At 38.1% G+C, this 20,307-nt stretch overlaps 2 protein-coding genes across 3 annotated transcripts in view; both read right to left on the minus strand.

Moving 5' to 3' along the window:
• Positions 1–20,307, minus strand: part of LOC130070402 (gastrula zinc finger protein XlCGF8.2DB-like) — a 124,629-nt gene that overhangs the window by 88,842 nt on the left and 15,480 nt on the right. The gene's annotated exons all lie outside the window — the stretch shown is intronic.
• Positions 1,257–19,215, minus strand: LOC130070250 (NACHT, LRR and PYD domains-containing protein 3-like). Its single transcript, XM_056234575.1, has 8 exons — positions 19,183–19,215; positions 18,862–19,009; positions 14,731–15,006; positions 12,255–14,049; positions 11,836–12,009; positions 5,129–5,302; positions 2,511–2,557; positions 1,257–1,919 (listed from the first exon to the last, which is right to left on the minus strand). Exons 3-8 carry the CDS (start codon positions 14,987–14,989, stop codon positions 1,387–1,389), a joined length of 2,982 nt encoding a protein of 993 aa, XP_056090550.1. The 5' UTR covers positions 14,990–15,006; positions 18,862–19,009; positions 19,183–19,215; the 3' UTR covers positions 1,257–1,386.

The raw sequence follows: 20,307 nt of genomic DNA on the forward strand, positions 1-20,307 counted from the left end.
TATTACTAGTTCATTCACGGCACAATATTTCTCCTGCTGTCCACGTCAGCGCTGTTTGATCTAATAGAGATCCACGGTTAATAACGGAGAAATTTGAATGCTTCTCACTAGATTTCGCAGCGATGTTATTACTTCAGTGGCGAATTCAAATGTTTTTTTTACTGGATCTCTTAGCGCTGTGTAGTGACAGTGTCGCTTGATCGAGATCGGCTCGCGCTGCACAGATCTTGCTGGTCCGAACTCCGAACTGATAAACGATCCGTGAAGCACATAATGAGTAGCGCAGTTTCGTTCCGCTTTCTTTACGCTTGCCATTTGATGTTGCGCAACGTTGTGGTGATCGCGCCAGCGCGAATTTTGTCGGTAGGAAAAATGGTCCAAGGAATCGTTCGGTTTGTATGCGTACCGAACCGGAAGCCTCGAACCGAAACGATTCAATACGAATACATGTACCGTTACACCCCTACTGGACAGTATAGGAAGGTGGATTGGCCTGACAATACCCGTCACCAAGATTGTGCTTATTAGGGGATCAGTCTGTGTTACCGGGAGTTTTGAAATATGATTTTGTGGTTATAAAGGTGGGGGTGCCCGAGTGATTCTCAGTGTGTGGAAGGATCCATCTCCTCCAGAGATTAACAGGTGGAAAGAAAATACACTGAAAATTGTGTCAAATGAAAAATTATTGGCCAGGATTAATGATGATATGGAGGGCTTTGACAAATCTTGGGGACGGGTTTTTGACTGAGATTGATGGATTTTTTTTTTTTTTTTTTTTTTTGTGCTTCTCTTTTGTTAAGTCTGTTATTTTAGTGATGTGGCATGTATAGACACTTTATAATTTGATTTTAATGTATCCTTTTCGTTTCTGTCTGTAGTGGTTAGTGATACTGAGCCCAAAATGCAAATGGAAATGAATTATGTTTGGAAGCTGTCTTTTTATTTTTATGTCTATTTTTATTTTATTTTGAGTTTGTTTTGTTCTGTTAAAAATGTAAAAAAAAATAAAGACTTCAATTACAACAAAAAAGTGACCCAAGATTTGAGAGCTTTAAAACAATAAATAAAAAAACAACAATTGATTGAATTGATTCAGTTCATTCAATGAGTAGTAAAGCTCAATTTCTTTCATTATTAGCTGAAACTTGCCATCAAGCTGCACTACACTTATGAGACTAGACAACTCGATAATGGTAAACATACACACACGATATTATACACAATTTTGGACCGTTAACTAAAGAACAAACCACCAAACCTAAATAGACAAAAACCTGGTCAGAGCTCATGCAGATGTAAAGCATGCTGGGTAAGTGACAGAACAACAGTATATAAAGGAAGAGTGTTTTTTATCAGTTAGGTGATGTCTTGTTGCCTCCAGGCTTTTCAATCTGACACAGACACCGAGGAGCCTGACACAGAAACCCCAAATCCAGCATAGAGGGGTTCAGTGAATGTCAAGGTAAATGTGTGTAAGTGTGTGAGTGTGTGTTTGCCAGAAACGCTGTAGAAAGACAGAATGCCGGCTGACACGTCCAAATACACTCCAACTCTTTTTGAGGAGCCTGAAGGGACACCTACGCCAGTTTCCTTACTATTGTGGCAGACAGTGAATCCGTCATCAGAGCAGTTCAGACTCCAGGAGTTTTCATTGAATCCAAACCAACAGTTTTCCTTACTTCCTTTCCTGCTGATTCCTTTATATGCCACTGATATATCAGCATTTAAAATCCATTCAGCCTCCCAGTAACAGCGTCCAGACAGACTCTCTCTACACAGAACCTGACGACACCCATCAAATCTCTCTGGATTATCAGGATATGACTGGTACTCTTCCACAGATGTCACCTTTCTGTTCTTTTCAGACAGAATGAGACGAGTGTTTGCTGTGTTTGAATCCAGTGTGAGATCACAGGCATCTAAACACAAGAAGAGAGACATTTATAACACAACAATAATCAATGCTGTGTGTATGTATGTGTACAGGTTTCGCTATACTTGTAAGGGCCAAATGTCCTCACTTTTATATTTACTGGTCCTCACTAGTTAAAAAGACATATAAATTGGCCAACACATGTACAATTTAAATCTAGTGTTTTGCACATGTTTCTGTGATTGGTAGGTTTAGGTTGAGGGGTAGGGGCTGGGTTGGGCAATAGAAAATATAATTAACCTTATATAAAAACCAATGGAAGTCTATGGAATGTCCTCACTAATACAGTGAAACAAACATTTGTGTGTGTGTGCGTGTGTGTGTAGTGTGTGTCTGTGTGTGAGAGTGTGTGTGTGTGTGTGTGTGTGTGTGTGTGTGTGTGTGTGAGAGAGAGTGTGTGTGTGTGTGTGTGTGTGTGTGTGTGTGTGTGTGTGTGTGTGTGTGTGTGTGTGTGTGTGTGTGTGTGTGTGTGTGTGTGTGTGTGTGTGTGAGTGTTTGGATCCGATGTGAGATCACAGGTATCTGACATTTATAACACAACAACAATCACTAAACTTGTGTGTGTGTGTATACGTACATTTGCGTAGTCCTTCTATAATCCTGAATTCTCCTCCATAATCCACACTATAAAACAAAAACACAGTCTTACATTCTGCACATCTGATACAATCAGTACACACACACACACACACACACCCAGATCGATTGCTCCTGTCTGCCTCGCTGCCTGCTGTGAGTTTGTTTGCTTTGAGGCTGTAAACTTCATCTAAGCCTCGTAATAGCTTCGTATTTCTTTCTGTTTTGAACCATCATTTACTATAATTTCTAGTTGTTTATACTACTTAATACAGCTTATCTAATATTTCAGATTAACTTGACATCGCTAGCTTCCGTTATTGTTAGTACAACACACTAGTAACTCACTAGCCTGTTAACACGCCACCCATTATGTTCAGTTATTTATTTATTTTTCTCTTGCGCGCCCGTGCCTTTGAGTTCCTAAAAAGCCCAGGGGAGTAAGAATCAGTCAACAAACATGGTGATTAATGTCTTGTCCTGTTATTGTCACCTGCACTTCATGTCACATTTTTAGCATAGCCTTCTCTGTCGGCAATATAGAATTTGTATGTGATAAATGCAAGGAGACAGTCAGGCTGACGGAGAAGATTTCAGAACTAGAGACAGGCATCCAAAACTTTAATTGAGGATAGTAAGTGTGCCAGAGTTTTAGATACTATTTTGGATGCGCCTTGCATAGTGAACTCTTTACATGATTCAGTTCCGGCTGAAGTAGAGCCTGTGCAGCAGGGCAGATGGGTCACAGTGAGGGATCGCTCTAGTCGCGGATCAAAAAACCACTCTTCCGTTCCGATTCCCATAACAAATCGATTTGCCCCGCTCAGTGAAACACCCACTGAGAATCCTGTTGATTGTGCTCTGGTAATTGGTGATTCGATCACACGGAACATGAAAACAGAGACACCAGCCACCATAGTCACATGTTTCCTGGTAGCCAGAGCGCCTTAGCCTGACTACGTCAGACTTCGTACTTCCGCTCTATTTATTTTTGCTTCTGTACTCAGTCTGAGACAGCGACATGTCTCTTCGTTTTCCTCCGGCCTGAAAACAGCCGGCCCAATCAGCGAACAGAGGGCGGGCTGAGAGCCGTGACGTAGACGCTAAGCGCCGAGTTTAAGATTGGGGAAATCGAAAACGACCACGGATATGGAGACACAGGATGCAATTCGCTCTGTTGGGGAGAATATTCCCGGCATTTGCAAACTGAAGCCCGAACAAGAAGAGTGTTTGTTAAACATTTTAAATGGAGGTGATGTCGTGGCCGTACTCCCAACAGAGGGAGTATCTCGGTCTCTTTTATCTGTCGGGCTCGAACTAGCACCCTTTTGACAGGTCAGTGTCTCCTTTCTTTTCCAGTTCTTAAATATTGCCATGTCATGCTGTAATCTTGCAATTAAATTGCAGCATTTCCGACAGACTCGAGATGAACAAAGAGCTGTGTTTAACAGAACTAATCCTATCTTTGACAGTTGGCTGCAAATATTTTCCTGTTTCTCTCTACTGTCAAATATTAGTTTAGAGGCCCTGATTGTGCCGTGGATGCATAGATTTACTTCACATAATCTACAAAAGTCGTTCACAGCCATGTGCACTCCTGTATTTCGCTCGATGGTTTTGTTTTCGCATCATATAACTTATGTGTTTACAGGTTTAGATCGATGCGGCTGAGCTGGCGCATAACCAAACGTTATGTGATTGGCTTACGGGTAACCAATGATTTTATACTTCAGACAAGCGCCTGAAGCAAAATCGACTTCTGGCGGTAGATCCTTTTCCTATTTAGCACCAAAACTTTGGAACAGTCTTCCTACCATTGTCCGGGAAGCAGACACACTCAGTTCAAAGCTAGACTAAAAAAATCTCTTCTATAATTCAATGTTAGGCTGCATAGATTAGGTCAGCCAGAACTGGGAACACTTCCCTTAAATACTGATGTATTCGTTACATCACAAAAATAATGGCATCTACGCTAATTTTAGTGTCTTTGTTTGTCCCGAGGTTTTCCCCACCCTGCCGGACCCTGGCCGTTTTTTCCGGATCTGACAGGGGGACCTTCGCCTGGACCCAATGACAATACAGTGCTGAAGTGCCAACTAGACTCTCCCTATGGAGGATACCTATACCACTCTACAGATAAAGCGTTGTGAAAATTCAGTTTGCGTACCTACCCCGAAGTGATAAAATAAAATAAAATTCTGTATCAAAATTTATAGGCAAGACAATTAGTTTGTTTAGGCATGGTTTGCAGGGAATTGCAAACCTGTGCACATATATTCAAATACACATAACTATAGAATCAATTCTTAATGCGCATGTGAAATGCCATCAGCATTTATCACAGGTTCGCGTTTAAAGTCTGTTTAGATAGAACGGTGTCGTCTTAGTGGCCCCTAATTTAATAACAAATGATAATTTCAACGGAAGTGAATCAATCAAAACTAAGTTTAACTGGAAAATAACATTATTTAAGAACCGCTATAAAACCAAAACAATCTCAGTTACCTTAAATTATATGTTTATCTCTGGAAAGCTGCTTTGGAACAATCAAGATTGTTAAAAGCACTATATAAATGAGGTTGACTTGACTTGACACACATCTCTTCGTGCTCAACATACTTGAATTTGCCCAGTGTGCAGTTTGGATCCTCCAGTTTTTCAGAGAGCAGCTTGACTCCTGAATCTCCTGGGTGATTGTAGCTCAGATCCAGCTCTTTCAGGTGTGAGGGATTAAAACTCAGAGCTGAAGACACATAGCCACAGCCTTTCTCTGTAACCATACAGCCAGACAACCTGCAAAGACACACAACAACAGTCCACATGACATTAGATTGGCTTTCATACAGTAACCTGTGCAGCTTGCTTTTTTGAAGTTTATTATTTTCTGCAGTTTCAGTAATAAAAGCATCTGTGGAAATGCACCAGAGTAAAAATGGAATAATACTAGAATATTCATTTTCTTTTCAAATGTATACTAACATTTATACTTCAGTAAAGTAACAACATGAACAAAGCATTTCTACATTGTAACTAAACACCAACTGGACATAATAAAGTCATGTGTAAGCTCTACGGTGGGCTTAGCCATGTTTAGGATTCCAATAAATATTAACTGTTATGAAACTCACATCTTGAGTTTCATAACAGTCTTAGGTCAATACAGTCCTTGAAGTGGATCCTCAAGAAAAAGTCAATGTGATGTAGAAATCCTTAATCCCACCTCAGATAAAGAAAATTATTGAGGAGGGTAACAAACTCAAATCAGTGCCACAGTAGCAGTATATCATTGCCACACAGCTAGTGATGTAACATTTGAAATGAGGTATCGGAGCTTGTGTTGGAAATAAATTGGCGTGCCAGATAAAGCCGAAATTCGAGGCTTGTGTTGTTAAGGTAGATATCATGTGATGATAAACGAGAACTTGGTTTGTGTGAAATACGTCGCCTGAGTGTCGCTTCCAGACCCTGGTGGAAAGAGTACTGAAAAAACATACTCAAGTAAAAGTATCATTACATTCCAAAAAATGTAGTGTGAGTAGACTAAAATGTACTTGCCCAAAAAACTACTTGAGTAAGAGTAAAAAAGTAGCTAATTTAAAGGTACTCATGAGTAGTGAGTACTGAGCTGCAGATTCTACCCCCTTATAATAAACACTGTGCACTACAATTAATAAATAAAGCTCCCGAGCATTTTTTCTTTCAATTATATCTTTCAGGCTACCTAAAGCTTTTAGCACACTTGGTGGTTTCCTTTTTTAAATCACTTATTCTAGGGTTGTTGCTTGGAAAGAATTAGGGCTTCTGAAAGGCAACGTAAATTTTAATCGTCGGCAACCGTGACAGAGAGTCATGGCAACAAGCTGCCGCTGGATCTGGAAAATCTACATGCTACTCTGACCGCATTGAAGCACTGGAACAGGCGGTGCTAGTTGTATCCGGCTAACAAACAATTCATACTGATAAAGAGCAGGACATGGAGTCACGCTCTCGGCGATGCAATCTCCGTGTCATCGGCATCCCAGAGCAAGCAGAAGGGAGTGATCCGGTTACCTTTATGTTACAGTTTTTCCACGATATGCTTGAGTCAGAAATCTTTCCAACTCCCCCACTGCTAGATAGAGCGTGCACAGTATTGGCCCCGCGCCTTCGGCTGACCAGAGAAAATCAAAGGCCTAGAGTAACGATCGTGCAGTTTCACTACTTTAACGCCAAAGTAAAGGGCTTTTCGTTGTGGGAATTGGAACCAACTCTTCCATCAGAGCCGTAAGGTCTTCATTTTCCCTGATTTCAACTCCGCTAAGAGAAGGGCGGCATTTACAGCGGTGAGAAACGGCCTACATGGGAAGAGCGTGCGGTTTTCTCTTCGATTCTCTGCTCTCCTACTGATCGATCTCAATTTGTCTGCCCCAAAGAAGCACAGCGATGGTTTAACGAATATTATTCAACATCCTAGGTATCTTGTAGAGATAAAAATGCAAAGGAAACCATTGTATAAGCAATTGCACTCTTGATACAATGCTAACTGTTATCCAAGTGAATTTAGGCAAATATGTGCTTTCATGTTGCCTAAATTAATGTTCTCTATGTTACTCCATATATGTTCGAGAGTGACTTCATGTGCAATAGATGAGAATAGATAGGGTTTACCAACATTGGATGTTCCTGAGTTTTGGCGTTCTGCCTCCATTATTTGGGAATGGAGAGATTGGTATTGGTTTCTTGGTACCTGGACATAGTCTTGAAAATATTGCAGGAATTTAATTTTTCATAAAATCTTACTCAAATGTGGAGTGTTGAGACTTGTGGCTTTCACTCAATTACCTAACTGGAATCCTCCAGGTTTGTTTTCATTTATTTTTACTTTAAATAATAAAATGTTTTTTGCAGTACAACTTATCTTCAAGACACTTCAAATTCTATACATGTTTGTCTAGGTTTTTTCAACTTTAAGACTTGGATAATGTTGGAGAATGTAGATCTTCTTTTTAAAGATGTCTAAATTGTGCACGTAGTGCAAATTGTTCAGCAACTGCAATTATTTTAGTTTGGGGATGTCATTTCTGGGAATGTGCCTCAGGCAGGGGGAGGGAGAAAGGGAACTGACATCGTTTTGAAAAAAAGCTTGCAGGAACCCCATTTTTCATTATATCTTCCTCAAATTTGAAATATAGACTGATGATACTTGTGGCTTTGAATCCTTTACATACCTGGATTCCTCCAGGCCTATTTTTATATATTTGAACATGAAATAATAAAACATTCTTTGTAGTGCACATTATTTTGAGGCACTGCAACTTTTATAACTTTCTATCTGTTTGAGCATTATCAACTCTGATTTATTGTTAGTAGAATGCCAAGTGTCCCTTTTCCAAAGAGACCTTAATTGTCCATGTGGTACACTCTTCCCAGGAGCTGTATTTATTTTAATTCAGGTAGGTCATTTTTAGCTGTGAGCCCCGAAGTGGGGGGGGCAGGTTAACCTAACTTGATGAACAGCACCAGAAGTTCAGTTCGATTCTTTTAAGTTGGAATGTGAAAGGACTGAATGGTCCCAATAAAATATCCAACATTTTTGACACATTTAAAACAACAGAAACCTGACGTTGTATTTATCCAGGAAACTCATCTGCGCCTCAAGGATCAATGCAGACTCCAAACTTGCTGGATATCACAAGGGTTTCATTCCAACTTTCATTGACAATGTCATTTCTAATATGAATGGTAGATATGTAATTGTGAAAGGGAAAATTTCACAAACACGAGTTGTTTTGGTAAATGTATATGCCCCAAACTTTGATAATACTCTCTTTGCTCAGAATTTGTTCTCTAAGGTCCCAGCTCTGAAAACACATCTTTTGATATCTGGGGAAGATCTGAACTGTGTTATTGATCCAGATTTGGACAAACCAAGTTTATGGTTCAGAATGGTTACATTGACCTACGCAGACACTTTAATCCCACAGCGAAAAAATACTCATTCTATTCGTATGTCCATCAATCTTTTCTCTTATAGATTTTTTTTATCAATAATTCTCTAATTCATTAGGTTGTAAACTCTGAATATATGCCCATTGTTATTTCCGTGCCATGCCCCTCTAAGTCTTGACATTCTTTTATTTTCGCACTTCTCAACCACCCTGAAAAAATTCATTTTGTGAATTTATTTCTAATTCAATAAATGATTTCCCCGGTGGCGCATTAACCTCAGATCCTGAGGAGATCAATTCAACTCTTAAAACTTTTACTACTCCCTGTACAAAACTGGAACTTTGGACCACAAAGAAGAAATGAAAGAATTTATTGGGCTTGTTAACGTCCCTAAGGTTAACTCTCTTTTAGCATCTGAACTTGATAGACCCATATAGGAGATTATTAAGTCAATGATTCATTGCAATCTAAGAAATCCCCTGGCCCAGATGGGCTGCCCTCTGAATTTTGTAAGAAATTTCATGATAAATTGGCTTCGCTTTTTTTTATCTGTATTTAAGGAATCTTTAGAGCTAGCTATGTTGCCCCCAATACTGAGACAAGCATCTATAACTCGATTGTTTAAAGATGCGAAGGACCCGACATTATCCTTTGATCATTTTGAGGGAATACTTTCTAGTATTATCTCAGAGAAACAAACCGGATTTATGAAAGGACGGTATTCATTTTCTAATGTCCGTACTCTTTTTAATATTTTATACTCCAGACAAAACAATAGCTCCTCCGAGGTGATCATCTCATTAGAAGCCGAAAAGGCATTTAACAGGATACAATGGGCTTATCAGTTTAGGACATTAGAGGAGTTCGGTTTTGGGGATGGATTGATTTCATGGATACGTTTATTATAACAGATAAACGTAACGCATAACAGATGCTGACCCTCAAGCTTCAGTTTATACTAAAAATGTTAAATCTGAGTATTTTACTTTATCACAGGGTTGCCCCCATCTCCATTACTTTTTGCCATAGCTAATGAGCCCCTTTCAATAATGCTTAAAACACTTCTGGTATTTCAGGGAATAACGCTTCCATTATCTCCACTAGGTAGGATAAATGCAGTTAAAATTAACATTCTGCCAACATTTCTTTACCTCTTTCAAGCTATTTGTTCAAGAATATAGAAAAACTAATCTCCTCTTTTATATGGGCAGGAAAAACTCCTAGAGTTTCCAAAATTTTGCTCTAAAAAAGTCAACTAAGTGGAGGGCTTTCCTTGCCCAACTTTATGTATTATTATTGGATTACAGAAGGACCAAACAACGAAGCTTTATTACGACCAAAGAAACGCCTAAAGTCGGCATTCTATATTTTAGCTAAACACTCCGTGGCCGTGTACGCGTAGCCTGCCGCTAAATTTTTCTTGGGGTGAGCGTAAGGTAACAAATCCATGAGATCTTGGTCCTCCTAGGTTACTAAATATCTGATAAAATATTGGATTAAAAAAGGCAATATTTGATAAAATCCTCGACATATACCTCTAAACTACAACCACCTTGATCAATGGAACACATAATCTCCTCTACTGATCTTTTCTCGGATGACCAGTCTATCCTGGAAGCAAAAGGCCCTGCAGAGTTCCTCTTATGGTCCGGTCTCTCCTGCTGCTAGATCTAATTGGAGGTCAGTTCTTCTGTTACGATTGATTGCCGCAATGGATGAAACAGGAACTCCAAACTACAACAAAACAGGATCTTGGGTACAGACACAGGACAACCAACTATATGCAACGTTAAGAACACGACAGAACACAGGGTTTAAATAGACAGAATTGAAGAGCAAATTAACAAGACACACCTGAACTTCACTAACAATCAATCAATCTAACACCAGAAACTAACAGGCAGGGGGCGGAGGAAGACAGAACTGAACTAATTGACAGATTAAGCAAACACAGACAAGAACAGAATCAAAGCAAACGGACATCGTGACAAAATGTGATTTCACTAAAGGGAAGCGCACAATAAATAATACAGTGGCATAGCTATGTAGACATTTTCCCCAGAATGTTCTTGTGACCTGGTAGCAACTCTCCCATGCCCGGTATTGGATCGCGACCCCGAGGTTGGGGAACTCTAATCGAATTGAAAGCTCTCTGTTTACATTATTGTTATTATGGCCTTGAATCGAAGTGATAAAGACTAAGCAGGACACTTCCCATGAGTAAACAGATATGGCCTAAATAATCAGAATGCTTCAGATTTGTTGACAAAAAATGTATAAACAATTCTTATAACCATTATGGGTAACACTTTATAATAACTGCACGCTATTAATCATTTGTTACGCATGAGTAAACAGTTAATTCATCATTCATAAAGCATTAATAGACATTAATAAGCAGTTTATAAATACAGCTATAGATGCTTTTTTTTCTTGATTTATAAGCATATCTATAATGCGTTTAATAATTGTATTTTCATACTTTGTTAATGATCAATTAATAATTTCTAATTGAAGTATAGCATTATTTACAAACCAGTTATTTAAGAGTTGTCAGTCATTCATAAGATCACTTAGAAAGTGTAAGTAAATGTAGTAAATACAGGTAGTTATAAAGCATTTAGTAGTGGTCAGTTAACTATTTTGTGAGCTCATCTAAAGTGAGGACTATTCATGCCTTGTAAAGCATTTATAAAGGAGATTTAAAGGCTCATCAATCTTCTAAACAGTAAAATGTAACAAACACAACACAGTGATACAAAACATAGAAATATTTAACAGCCTTTAAATCTCCTTTATAAATGCTTTACAAGGCATAAATAGTTCTCACTTTAGATGAGCTCACAATCATAGTTAACTGACCACTACTAAATGCTTTATAACTACCCAAATTGACCCTGAATTACAGCATAAATACATGTTAATAAAGCATTTATTAACACACTAAGTAACCATCACTATATGTCTGAATAATAAGATGTATGAATGTACATTTAAACAGTTTATTAATCATTTACTTACACGTTCTAAGTAATCTTATGAAACACTGACAACTCTTAAATAACTGGTTTATAAAAAATGCAATTCTTCATTTAGAAATGATAAATTGATCATTAATAAAGGATGAAAATACAATTATTAAACAAATTATAGATATGCTTTTAAATCAAGAAGAAAGCATTTATAGCTGTTTTTGTAAACTGCTTATTAATGTCTACTAATGCTTTATGAATGAAGAATTAACTGTTTACTCATGCTTAACTAATGATTATTAGCGTGTAGTTATTATAAAGTGTTACCCAATTGGGTGTATAAATATATGTATTTGAAAATACAACATTTGCATTCGCAAACATTTTGATGGAAAATGGCCATTTAAATGGCCATAAACCATTTACCTCAGTATCTCCAGTTTACAGTTTGCACTCTTCAGTCCTTCAGAAAGAAGCTTCACTCCAGAATCCTGCAGGTCATTGTTACTCATATCCAGCTCTCTCAGAACAGCGTTTGAAGATTGTAAAACTGAAGACAAACTTTCACAGGACTGAGCAGTGAGATTACAGCACTGTAGCCTGTGAAAAGAACAAAACAAACAACAACAGTAATATGTTTATAATCTGGAGCTTGAAAATAAAAACTTCAACTTTAGTGATGTAAGCAAAGCTAAAACAATTTTCTTCATAAACAAACATAAAAACACTATTTATCACATACATTTACATAATTTTTTTCTGAACACTCTTAGCCAATAAGTAAAATCAAGGGCCAATTAAAACGACTAACAGTGTTTATAAATTAATGTAAAGGAGACTCTTACAGTGCTCTTCTGGTGTTTTTGATCACTGGCAGCAGTGTCATCAGTGCTTGATCAGATCTTCTGTATTTCTGCAGTTCAAACATCTCTTGAGTCTCTTCTGACATCAGGAGCACAAACACCAGACCAGACCATTGAGCAGTGGAGAGATTCTGTGCTGAAAGTATTCCTGAGCTCAGATTCTTCTGGATTTCCTCCACAAAGTCATCTTTCATTTCGCTCAGACAGTAGAAGAGATTGATGGTCCTTTCTACTGATTTCTCCTTCTTTATTTTCTTTTTGATGTAGTCAATAGTGTCTTCAACGGTCTCTGTTTTGAGTTCCAGTCCTGGCAGTAGTTCCTTCAGGTCACTCTGATTGGACTCCAGTGACAGACCCAGAAGGAACCGAAGGAAAAGGTCCAGGTGTCCGTTCTCACTCTGTAAAGCCTTGTTGACTGCAGCCTTATGAAGCTGAAACAGTGGCTTTTTGGACAGTTTCCATGCCAGTTTTTCTTTCAAGGATTGAGGAAATAGGTCAGCTTTCTCATCTTTGCCCATCAAAAACACATAAAGAGCAGCAAGGAATTCCTGGACGCTAAGATGTACAAAGCTGAAAACACTTCTTGCTGAAACAGCCTTTTCCTCCTGAAAGATCTGAGTACATAACCCACAGAACACAGAACCTTCGATAACATCTAGTCCACATTCTTCAAAATCCTTTTTGTAGAATATCAGGTTTCCTTTCTCCAGCTGTTGAAAGGCCAGTTTCCCAAGCTTCAGAATAATCTGATCAAAAGACTCAGGGTCATCACAGAATTTTTTTTCCATCTGTTGCTTCTGAGAAATTAAGAAGCTTGTGTACATCTCTGTGAGAGTTGTTGGTGTTTTGTCATTGCTCTCTCGAGCCAGTAGAGGCTGAAGAACAATAAGAGAGATCCAGCAGAAGACGGGAATATGGCACATGATGTACAGACTCCTGGATTTCTTGATGTGACTGATGAGGTTTCCAGCGACCTCAGGACTGCTGTTATTTTTGAAGTATTGCTCTTTCTGCTCATCGTTAAATCCTCGCACCTCTGTCACTTGATCAATGTATTCACGAGGTATCCGACTGGCTGCTGCTGGTCTGGATGTGATCCAGATGAGAGCAGAATGAAACAGGTGTCTCGTGATCAGGCTTGTAACTATCTTACTCACTGTTGTTATTTTCTGAACATTTGTTATTCTGTCACCCTCTTTAAAGCTCAAAGGGAAGCGACATTCATCCAGCCCATCAAAGATGAACATAACTTTGCCATCACCTTCAGGAAGAGATGTCAGTTCCTCAGTACCATTAAAGACATATTTGTTTAGCAGTCCCATGAGACTGCAGTTGTTAGTGATCAAATTTAGCTCACGGAACGGCAGAGGAAAAATGAAAGCCATATCCTGATTTTCTTTTCCTTCAGCCCAGTCAAGGATGAATTTATTGACGGAGACAGTTTTTCCCACTCCTGCGATCCCCATTGTCAGCACCTTTCTGTTTTGTTGACCCTTATGGACTTTGAAAATGTTGTTGCACTGGATCTGTGTGTCTTTGGCATCAAATTGTTTGAGATTCAATTCGATCTGTCTCACCTCGTGTTCATTCACTCTTCCTCCAGTCTCATTCTCCACCACATATAAATCAGTGTAGATATCATTCAGGTTTTTCTGATGACCTGTCTCTGAATTACCAACCAATATCCGCCTGTAGTCCTGTTTTAATTTGTCTTTCAGTCTGCGGCTGGTCTCTGTGTAATCATGAAGAGTAGCTTGACTGTTGTTTGCAGTTGAGCCTTTAAGAAAGAGTAGAAAAAACAGCAAAGCCTAAGTGATTGTATTTTTCATAAATTCATACTTCAACTATATTCAAATTAATCACACTTACTACAATAGTGTTTACATGCACATCTTACACTGATTATGCTGAAATTGACAACATATATGGTGATGGAAATGCCTTGACTAATGCTGACTCGAATGCAATTGGTTTCAATGTAGAAATGTATGAATAACATTCTTTTTCTATTTCCTTCCAGACCTTTTATTGTACTGTCACTATTGGGACTTATATCAACTTAAGACCATGCTGACCAAACTAATTAAAAGCTTTTTGATCAAACCATTGACAGCTAGCACACCAAACAATAAATTAGACTGTATTAGGGATACGTTGTGGTTGTGTGTGTGTGTGTGTGTGAGAGTGAGAGAGAGAGAGAGAGAGAGAGAGAGAGAGAGAGAGAGAGAGAGAGAGAGAGAGAGAGAGAGAGAGAGAGAGAGAGACAGGATCATTCACTGTGAAACATAAAATCACACAAGCAAAGAGGTCGCACGCCTCTGCAGCAACTAGGGGTTAAGTGTCTTTCTCAGGGACACATTGGTGTCTCAAAGTGGATTCTAACCCGGGTCTCTCACACCAAAGGCATGTGTCTTATACACTGCGCCATTACCACCCCTGCAGCATCACAAAATGTTACCTTGCTTGTAGTTGTTCTCCAGCTGATCAGCCAGATCATTCTGGTCCATCTTCCTCAGGATCTCCACCGTGATCTTCAAAGCCTTTTCTGGTCCAAAACATGCTACCATCTTATCCACAGTTTTACATCTATCTGCATTATCCAATTCTGAATTGAATATATGCTTATCCTTCTTTAAGTGCCATTGAAACACCTCCAGATCACTGTTTATCAGGTTCATTAGTGAGTTTAACAGCAGCTCTTCAACAGACGCCATCATCCTTTACTGATTCACAGCTGCAAGACAAGAAGAAAAAGATCTGAATTAGTTTCACTCTTAACATGCGGACCTAAGCATTCATATGTGTTATGGGCTATGAATTGAAGTTGTGATCAAATCCGGACTCTCAGAGGCACCTCATCCAAATTCATCTGTTAAACAGTCACTGATCCCTCATTGACTCACACAAGAGTCACATAAATGGCTTAATTTGTGCCAGATCCTGGCAGAACAGGATACTGGACCTCTCAGGTTTTGACTGAAATTAGGTTTTTGCTTAAAACAACTAAAATTATTTGTCAATGGAGTAAGAAAAAAAATCATTAACGCTTTAGATTACAGCCCAGAAAGTACTGCATAAGTAAAATGAATTTACAGCGTACCCTGTAACTTCATAGAACAAGAGTATGTTTTCCCAGTATTAAAAAGGTTAAATAAACTTGCAATAGTTTTAGTTTTACTTGGCTTGATACATGGAACCCAAAACTGAAAAAGCTGAACTTTTGCTATAAAAAAATGAATTCCTGTATAAATGCATATATATCCTGCAATAAAAAGCCTTTATGTATTGATTTACTATTATTACAAAAATTGTGTTCTTGTTAAATTGCTCCCAAATGTAAGATTGTTGCCTATAATAATAGTAGAATAAGTACCCTTTAGTTCCAAAATACAGTATAAATTATTTATAAATTTTCCCAAACTTTACATATTATTCCCTTATACCTAGACATACTTTTAGGTACACAATAATTACTGAAAGGTACGCTGTCAATTTGTTTTTACTTGTGCAGTACTTTTCCGGGCTTTAATCTAAAGCGTTACCAAATAATCTTAATTCAAACGGAAACGTTATCCAATAATTATTTTTCTTACCCCATTGGCAGATAATTTTGAATTGAGCACAGTAAAACCATCAAAGAGAGTTCAATTTACCATAATTTAAAAAAAAAGAAGAGTCGGATGATGATTCTTTAAATGAATCAGGATGGCGACGACTACACAAGAGGGTGGTTATGTTACCGAGCAGGGTAACATTTTACTCAAGGGTAGTAGGATGGAACATATTGTTCATGATAACTAGAGGAAGTAACAACTAGAGAACGGAAGATGCAACAATGTGTTAGTTATGGGACAAGTCTATTCATTTAGAGACTATAGGAAGCATGCCTTCCTTCTGCAGGCACTCTGTATGACTGTATGATCTTTCCTTGCAAGGGAATAAATCGTCTTTAAAGACAATTGGTAAATTGTTGTCTCTTATTCAGTAATAGAAAATTGTTTGCCACCACACATCATTAGCCAACTATGGTTGCAAGTTCCATTGATCTCTATTGGTAACGACGGAATGTGCAACCATAGTAGTTACTTTTGGGAAACACACGCCACAGCAGCAGCAAGACAGGTTCATCAGCAAGAGGAGGCACATCGCAGGTCAGATTTGGGAGAGGAGAGTGCTTGCAGCGGAGAAGGGTTTAGCGTTAGGTCAGAAGTGGGATGCATAACTGTTTGGATAGAAGCTCAATTCAGTGTTAGACAGACCAACTACCCCTGATCAATCAAGTTTAGGCTGCACAACATGTAAAGCAGTTGGGTCTTTGGTGCCAGAAAAGACAGGGGGATGAAACTAGCAAAGGAATAAACAGTACAGTAACCTCATATGCTTCGGATATTAAAAAACAGCAACGAGCACTCAGAAAAAAACGTTTTTGAACGTGCTCGTTTAGCAGCAGCAGTCTTGATAAGGCGAAATGAGACATCATATAACAGGCTAGTTAATAGGCAGTCTAAAAAGATAACTACTACAGCTCAAGTTTTTTTCCCCACACTGCATTTAATACAGGCCCACAAGCCAGATATGGCTTAGAACATGAGATTGATTTTCTCAGTCTAATGCTGGATGTGTCAACCAGTTTGTGTCAACCAGTACTTATCATAGAGAGGCCATTAAGATTATGCGACTAAGATTACTCAGAAAACTCTATTCAAATACCAACACTTAATCTCCCACGTCCTCTGCCTGCACCTCTCGTACTATAGGTTTTTACTATTTTAAATATCAGGACAAAATCTGATATGTTCTAACAGAGAGGTCTACTGATGACTGGATTGAACACAATTCATTTGTTCACTTTTCACATGATTTATTGCACGTATATTTATATACTTTAAAAGCAAAGTAGACTCTGACTGGATCTCACAACTCTGGAAGAGACGTATATTTCTCTGTACTGAAGGTTCATGATCTTCATATGTAACAGGAACATTAATCATGATCAAGTCATTTTATGTATATATTTTATTCCCAAAGGATTTCGGAAACTTTCAAATTAATAAAACGTGTACATCAAATTGAACTATGTCTTTGAATCTTTTCATTCTGACAAGAACATTTAATAATGCATGCATAGCAAGGCTGTATTCCTAGAGCGTGTACATATAGTCCGCAGGAGACAAATGAATACAGTAACAATGCATCACTTTCAACCTCTTGTTGAAACAACTGTCAAAATGGATGGCTTGCAACAGGACTGTTTTCAAAGATTTACAGTAGGAATGGTAAGATCACAGTACTGGTTGTCTGCAACTTCATACATCATCTGTCTCGGAAATCTGAAACAATAAAACTACATAATATATGCAGTTTAAAACAAAACATGTCTCCTATATATTATGCATGTCATTACATACATTATCATCAGTTCAATGTGTGGTGGACAGGACATGAAAATCCATCAATACTAAAAATAAATGTTTATGTTCACATGTGGACTAAACAGCAGTTAATAAACTATTGCTTCAACTGTTCTCTGACTTCAGTTAACACCGAAATGAACGAGTAACTGCACTTACCTCTGCTCAGCCATGAACTGGTCGAAAGCTGATGACGTAACATGCAGGTAGGCCCGCCCTCACGTGATACTGATTGGTCGATTGATGAGCTTAAATCTGATTGGCTAAAGAGTACGACTGCTCTGTATTACGAGTAAAGCGCTGGCAGGAAAGTCTCAAAAATGCACACACACACATGCAATGCGATTCGTACGTGAATGACGATTTGCACATTCAAATTCAAGGACACACTCGTACATTTTAAACATTCAAAGGTTTTTGTGCACAGTTGTATATCTACGAATTGTGTTTTGCATTTGTGAAATGTATTTTATGAATATATAATTTTATTTTGCGCATGTGAATTGCTTTTTGTGAATATATATTTTTTTCACGCACGTGATTTTTTTTTGTGTGTACGTGAATTAGCTTTCACGCACGTGAAATTGTCTACGCATGTGTGAATCATGTTTTTTGCGTGAATTATTAATGAGTCTGATCTGGCTCCATAGAAATTGGCTGCTGTACAGAATAGTGTAGTAGATTAGTAAGTGGGGATTTGAGTACATAGCATGCAGTTTTCATTATCGTTTTGTACACGTTCTGGGACCTGCACCAGCCTTGTCACCCTTCCGCTCTCATATATACTTTGCGTTCCAGCACCTTATTATTTACATATTAACCACTGACACACAAAAGCAGGAGGTCAAGGTCTGACTCAGAGTATGTTACTGTAGACAGACAAAATTATGAAAATATACATTGACAATCTAAATAAATTAATTGAAATAAAGGTTGTAAAATAAATGTGCATAAATACAGAACAAAGATACAGTCATCCGAGCTGCATTAGAAAGTTGTTGTGTAAATTTGTTATAATTACTTAAAAAGATCAAATACCTGCTTTGAGTTTTTTTAACAACCAAAAAACAGATATGCGCAGTCTCAAAGCTGTGATAAATCTCACATCAATGTGAACGGTTACATGACACATTTTAAATCAATATCTCTTAGTATTATATAAAGTAATATTTACTAACCATGAATAATGACGATGTAGATGTTTCTTGTTCCTCCACTGAACAAGCGTCTTGAGCAGAAGTTCTGAAACTTCTTTCAATTTTGCTTTTTGATAAAGGCCTGGGGGGAAGGTTTTTTCTTCTGAACTTAAACCTGTTAAACCAGAACCTGTTTTTCAAGTGAAAAACAACACGGGAGTGAAACTATGCAGAGACATGCCATTTAGCAGAATGATTGCGAAATTACAGGTAAAAAGAGACAAACAACACTGAAAAAGACAGATAAACAGAGATAGACAGACCACACTGAAATATATATAGTTAAGAGACTAAATGACTTACAGAAATAGACAGACAGCACTGTCCGCAGAGGTTTCTTTGAGCTCAGAGTGGCATTATTGACATTGCGTCACACATTCTGAGCCTTTTACTGGGACACAATAAAGTTCAAAGTTTAAAGCCTTTATTGTCAAATGTTCCCTGTACAATGAAATTCTTCACCATGAAATCCTTTAAAAGAAAATAATAAAATATACATAAGTAGAAGAAACATATAAATTACAAATATACATATAATTTATAAATATACAAACAGTGCAATAAAACAGTATAGTTACATAGTGTCTGTGCGAGTCGCATATGTACATCCGTGACCGCGGTGTGGGATGAATGTATAAGATAAGAAGCCTGTGTTGAGGTAGATTAGATGGCTGCTGGATAGAAACTCTTCCTCTGTATTCGTCTCTGGTCTATTGCATGTGTGACGAGGAGGAAGACATTCTGCAAGGATTAAAGTGTCAGCTGTTGTATCTCAAAATATGGTAACACTTTACAATACGGGTGCACTAATATGCATTAATTCATGTTTAAAGCTGCTGTCCGTAACTTTTTTAAGTTAAAAATAATCCAAATTAATTATTTAAAAAAAAAAACATCTTCAGCCAGTGGTCAAAACTATCTGCTTGCCATAGCTAGATTCAAAACGGTTAGCTTGTAATAATGATTTTAATTACAGTGGTACTGGTGGGTTTTCGCGGGAAATTCGAGCATGTCTTTGCGTCATTACGTCACACCTGTACACATAAAGAAGGAGTTTCGGCTAGCCGGCTATACTGCGCGTGACGAGATGTTTAGATGTATAGGCTTTTCTCGCAGCACTTTACATAATTAAACTTATGGCGGATCCAGAAAGATCCAAACAACAATCATCAGTGTCAACTGGAGATTCAGCAGTTATAAAACCCAAAAGACTTACGGTGGAAAGAGAAAGAAACCGTCAAATGCGAACACAAGGATACACATCGGCGGGGCTTTTGAAAGGTGCGTGAACTCCGTGTTTTGAAGGGGTTCAAAACGGAAGAAGAGACGGCTTTTTTCAGCTGAACAAGTAAGACATTTCAACAGTTCAATCGTGTAACAGTACGTTTTCTTAATTCACACAGTTATGGAGTTTCCTTTGTTGTGCCT

This window comes from Rhinichthys klamathensis, unplaced genomic scaffold (genome assembly GCF_029890125.1).
Source record: "Rhinichthys klamathensis goyatoka isolate OS25496 unplaced genomic scaffold, OSU_Roscu_1.1 h1tg000018l_1, whole genome shotgun sequence".
Lineage (NCBI taxonomy): Eukaryota > Metazoa > Chordata > Actinopteri > Cypriniformes > Leuciscidae > Rhinichthys > Rhinichthys klamathensis.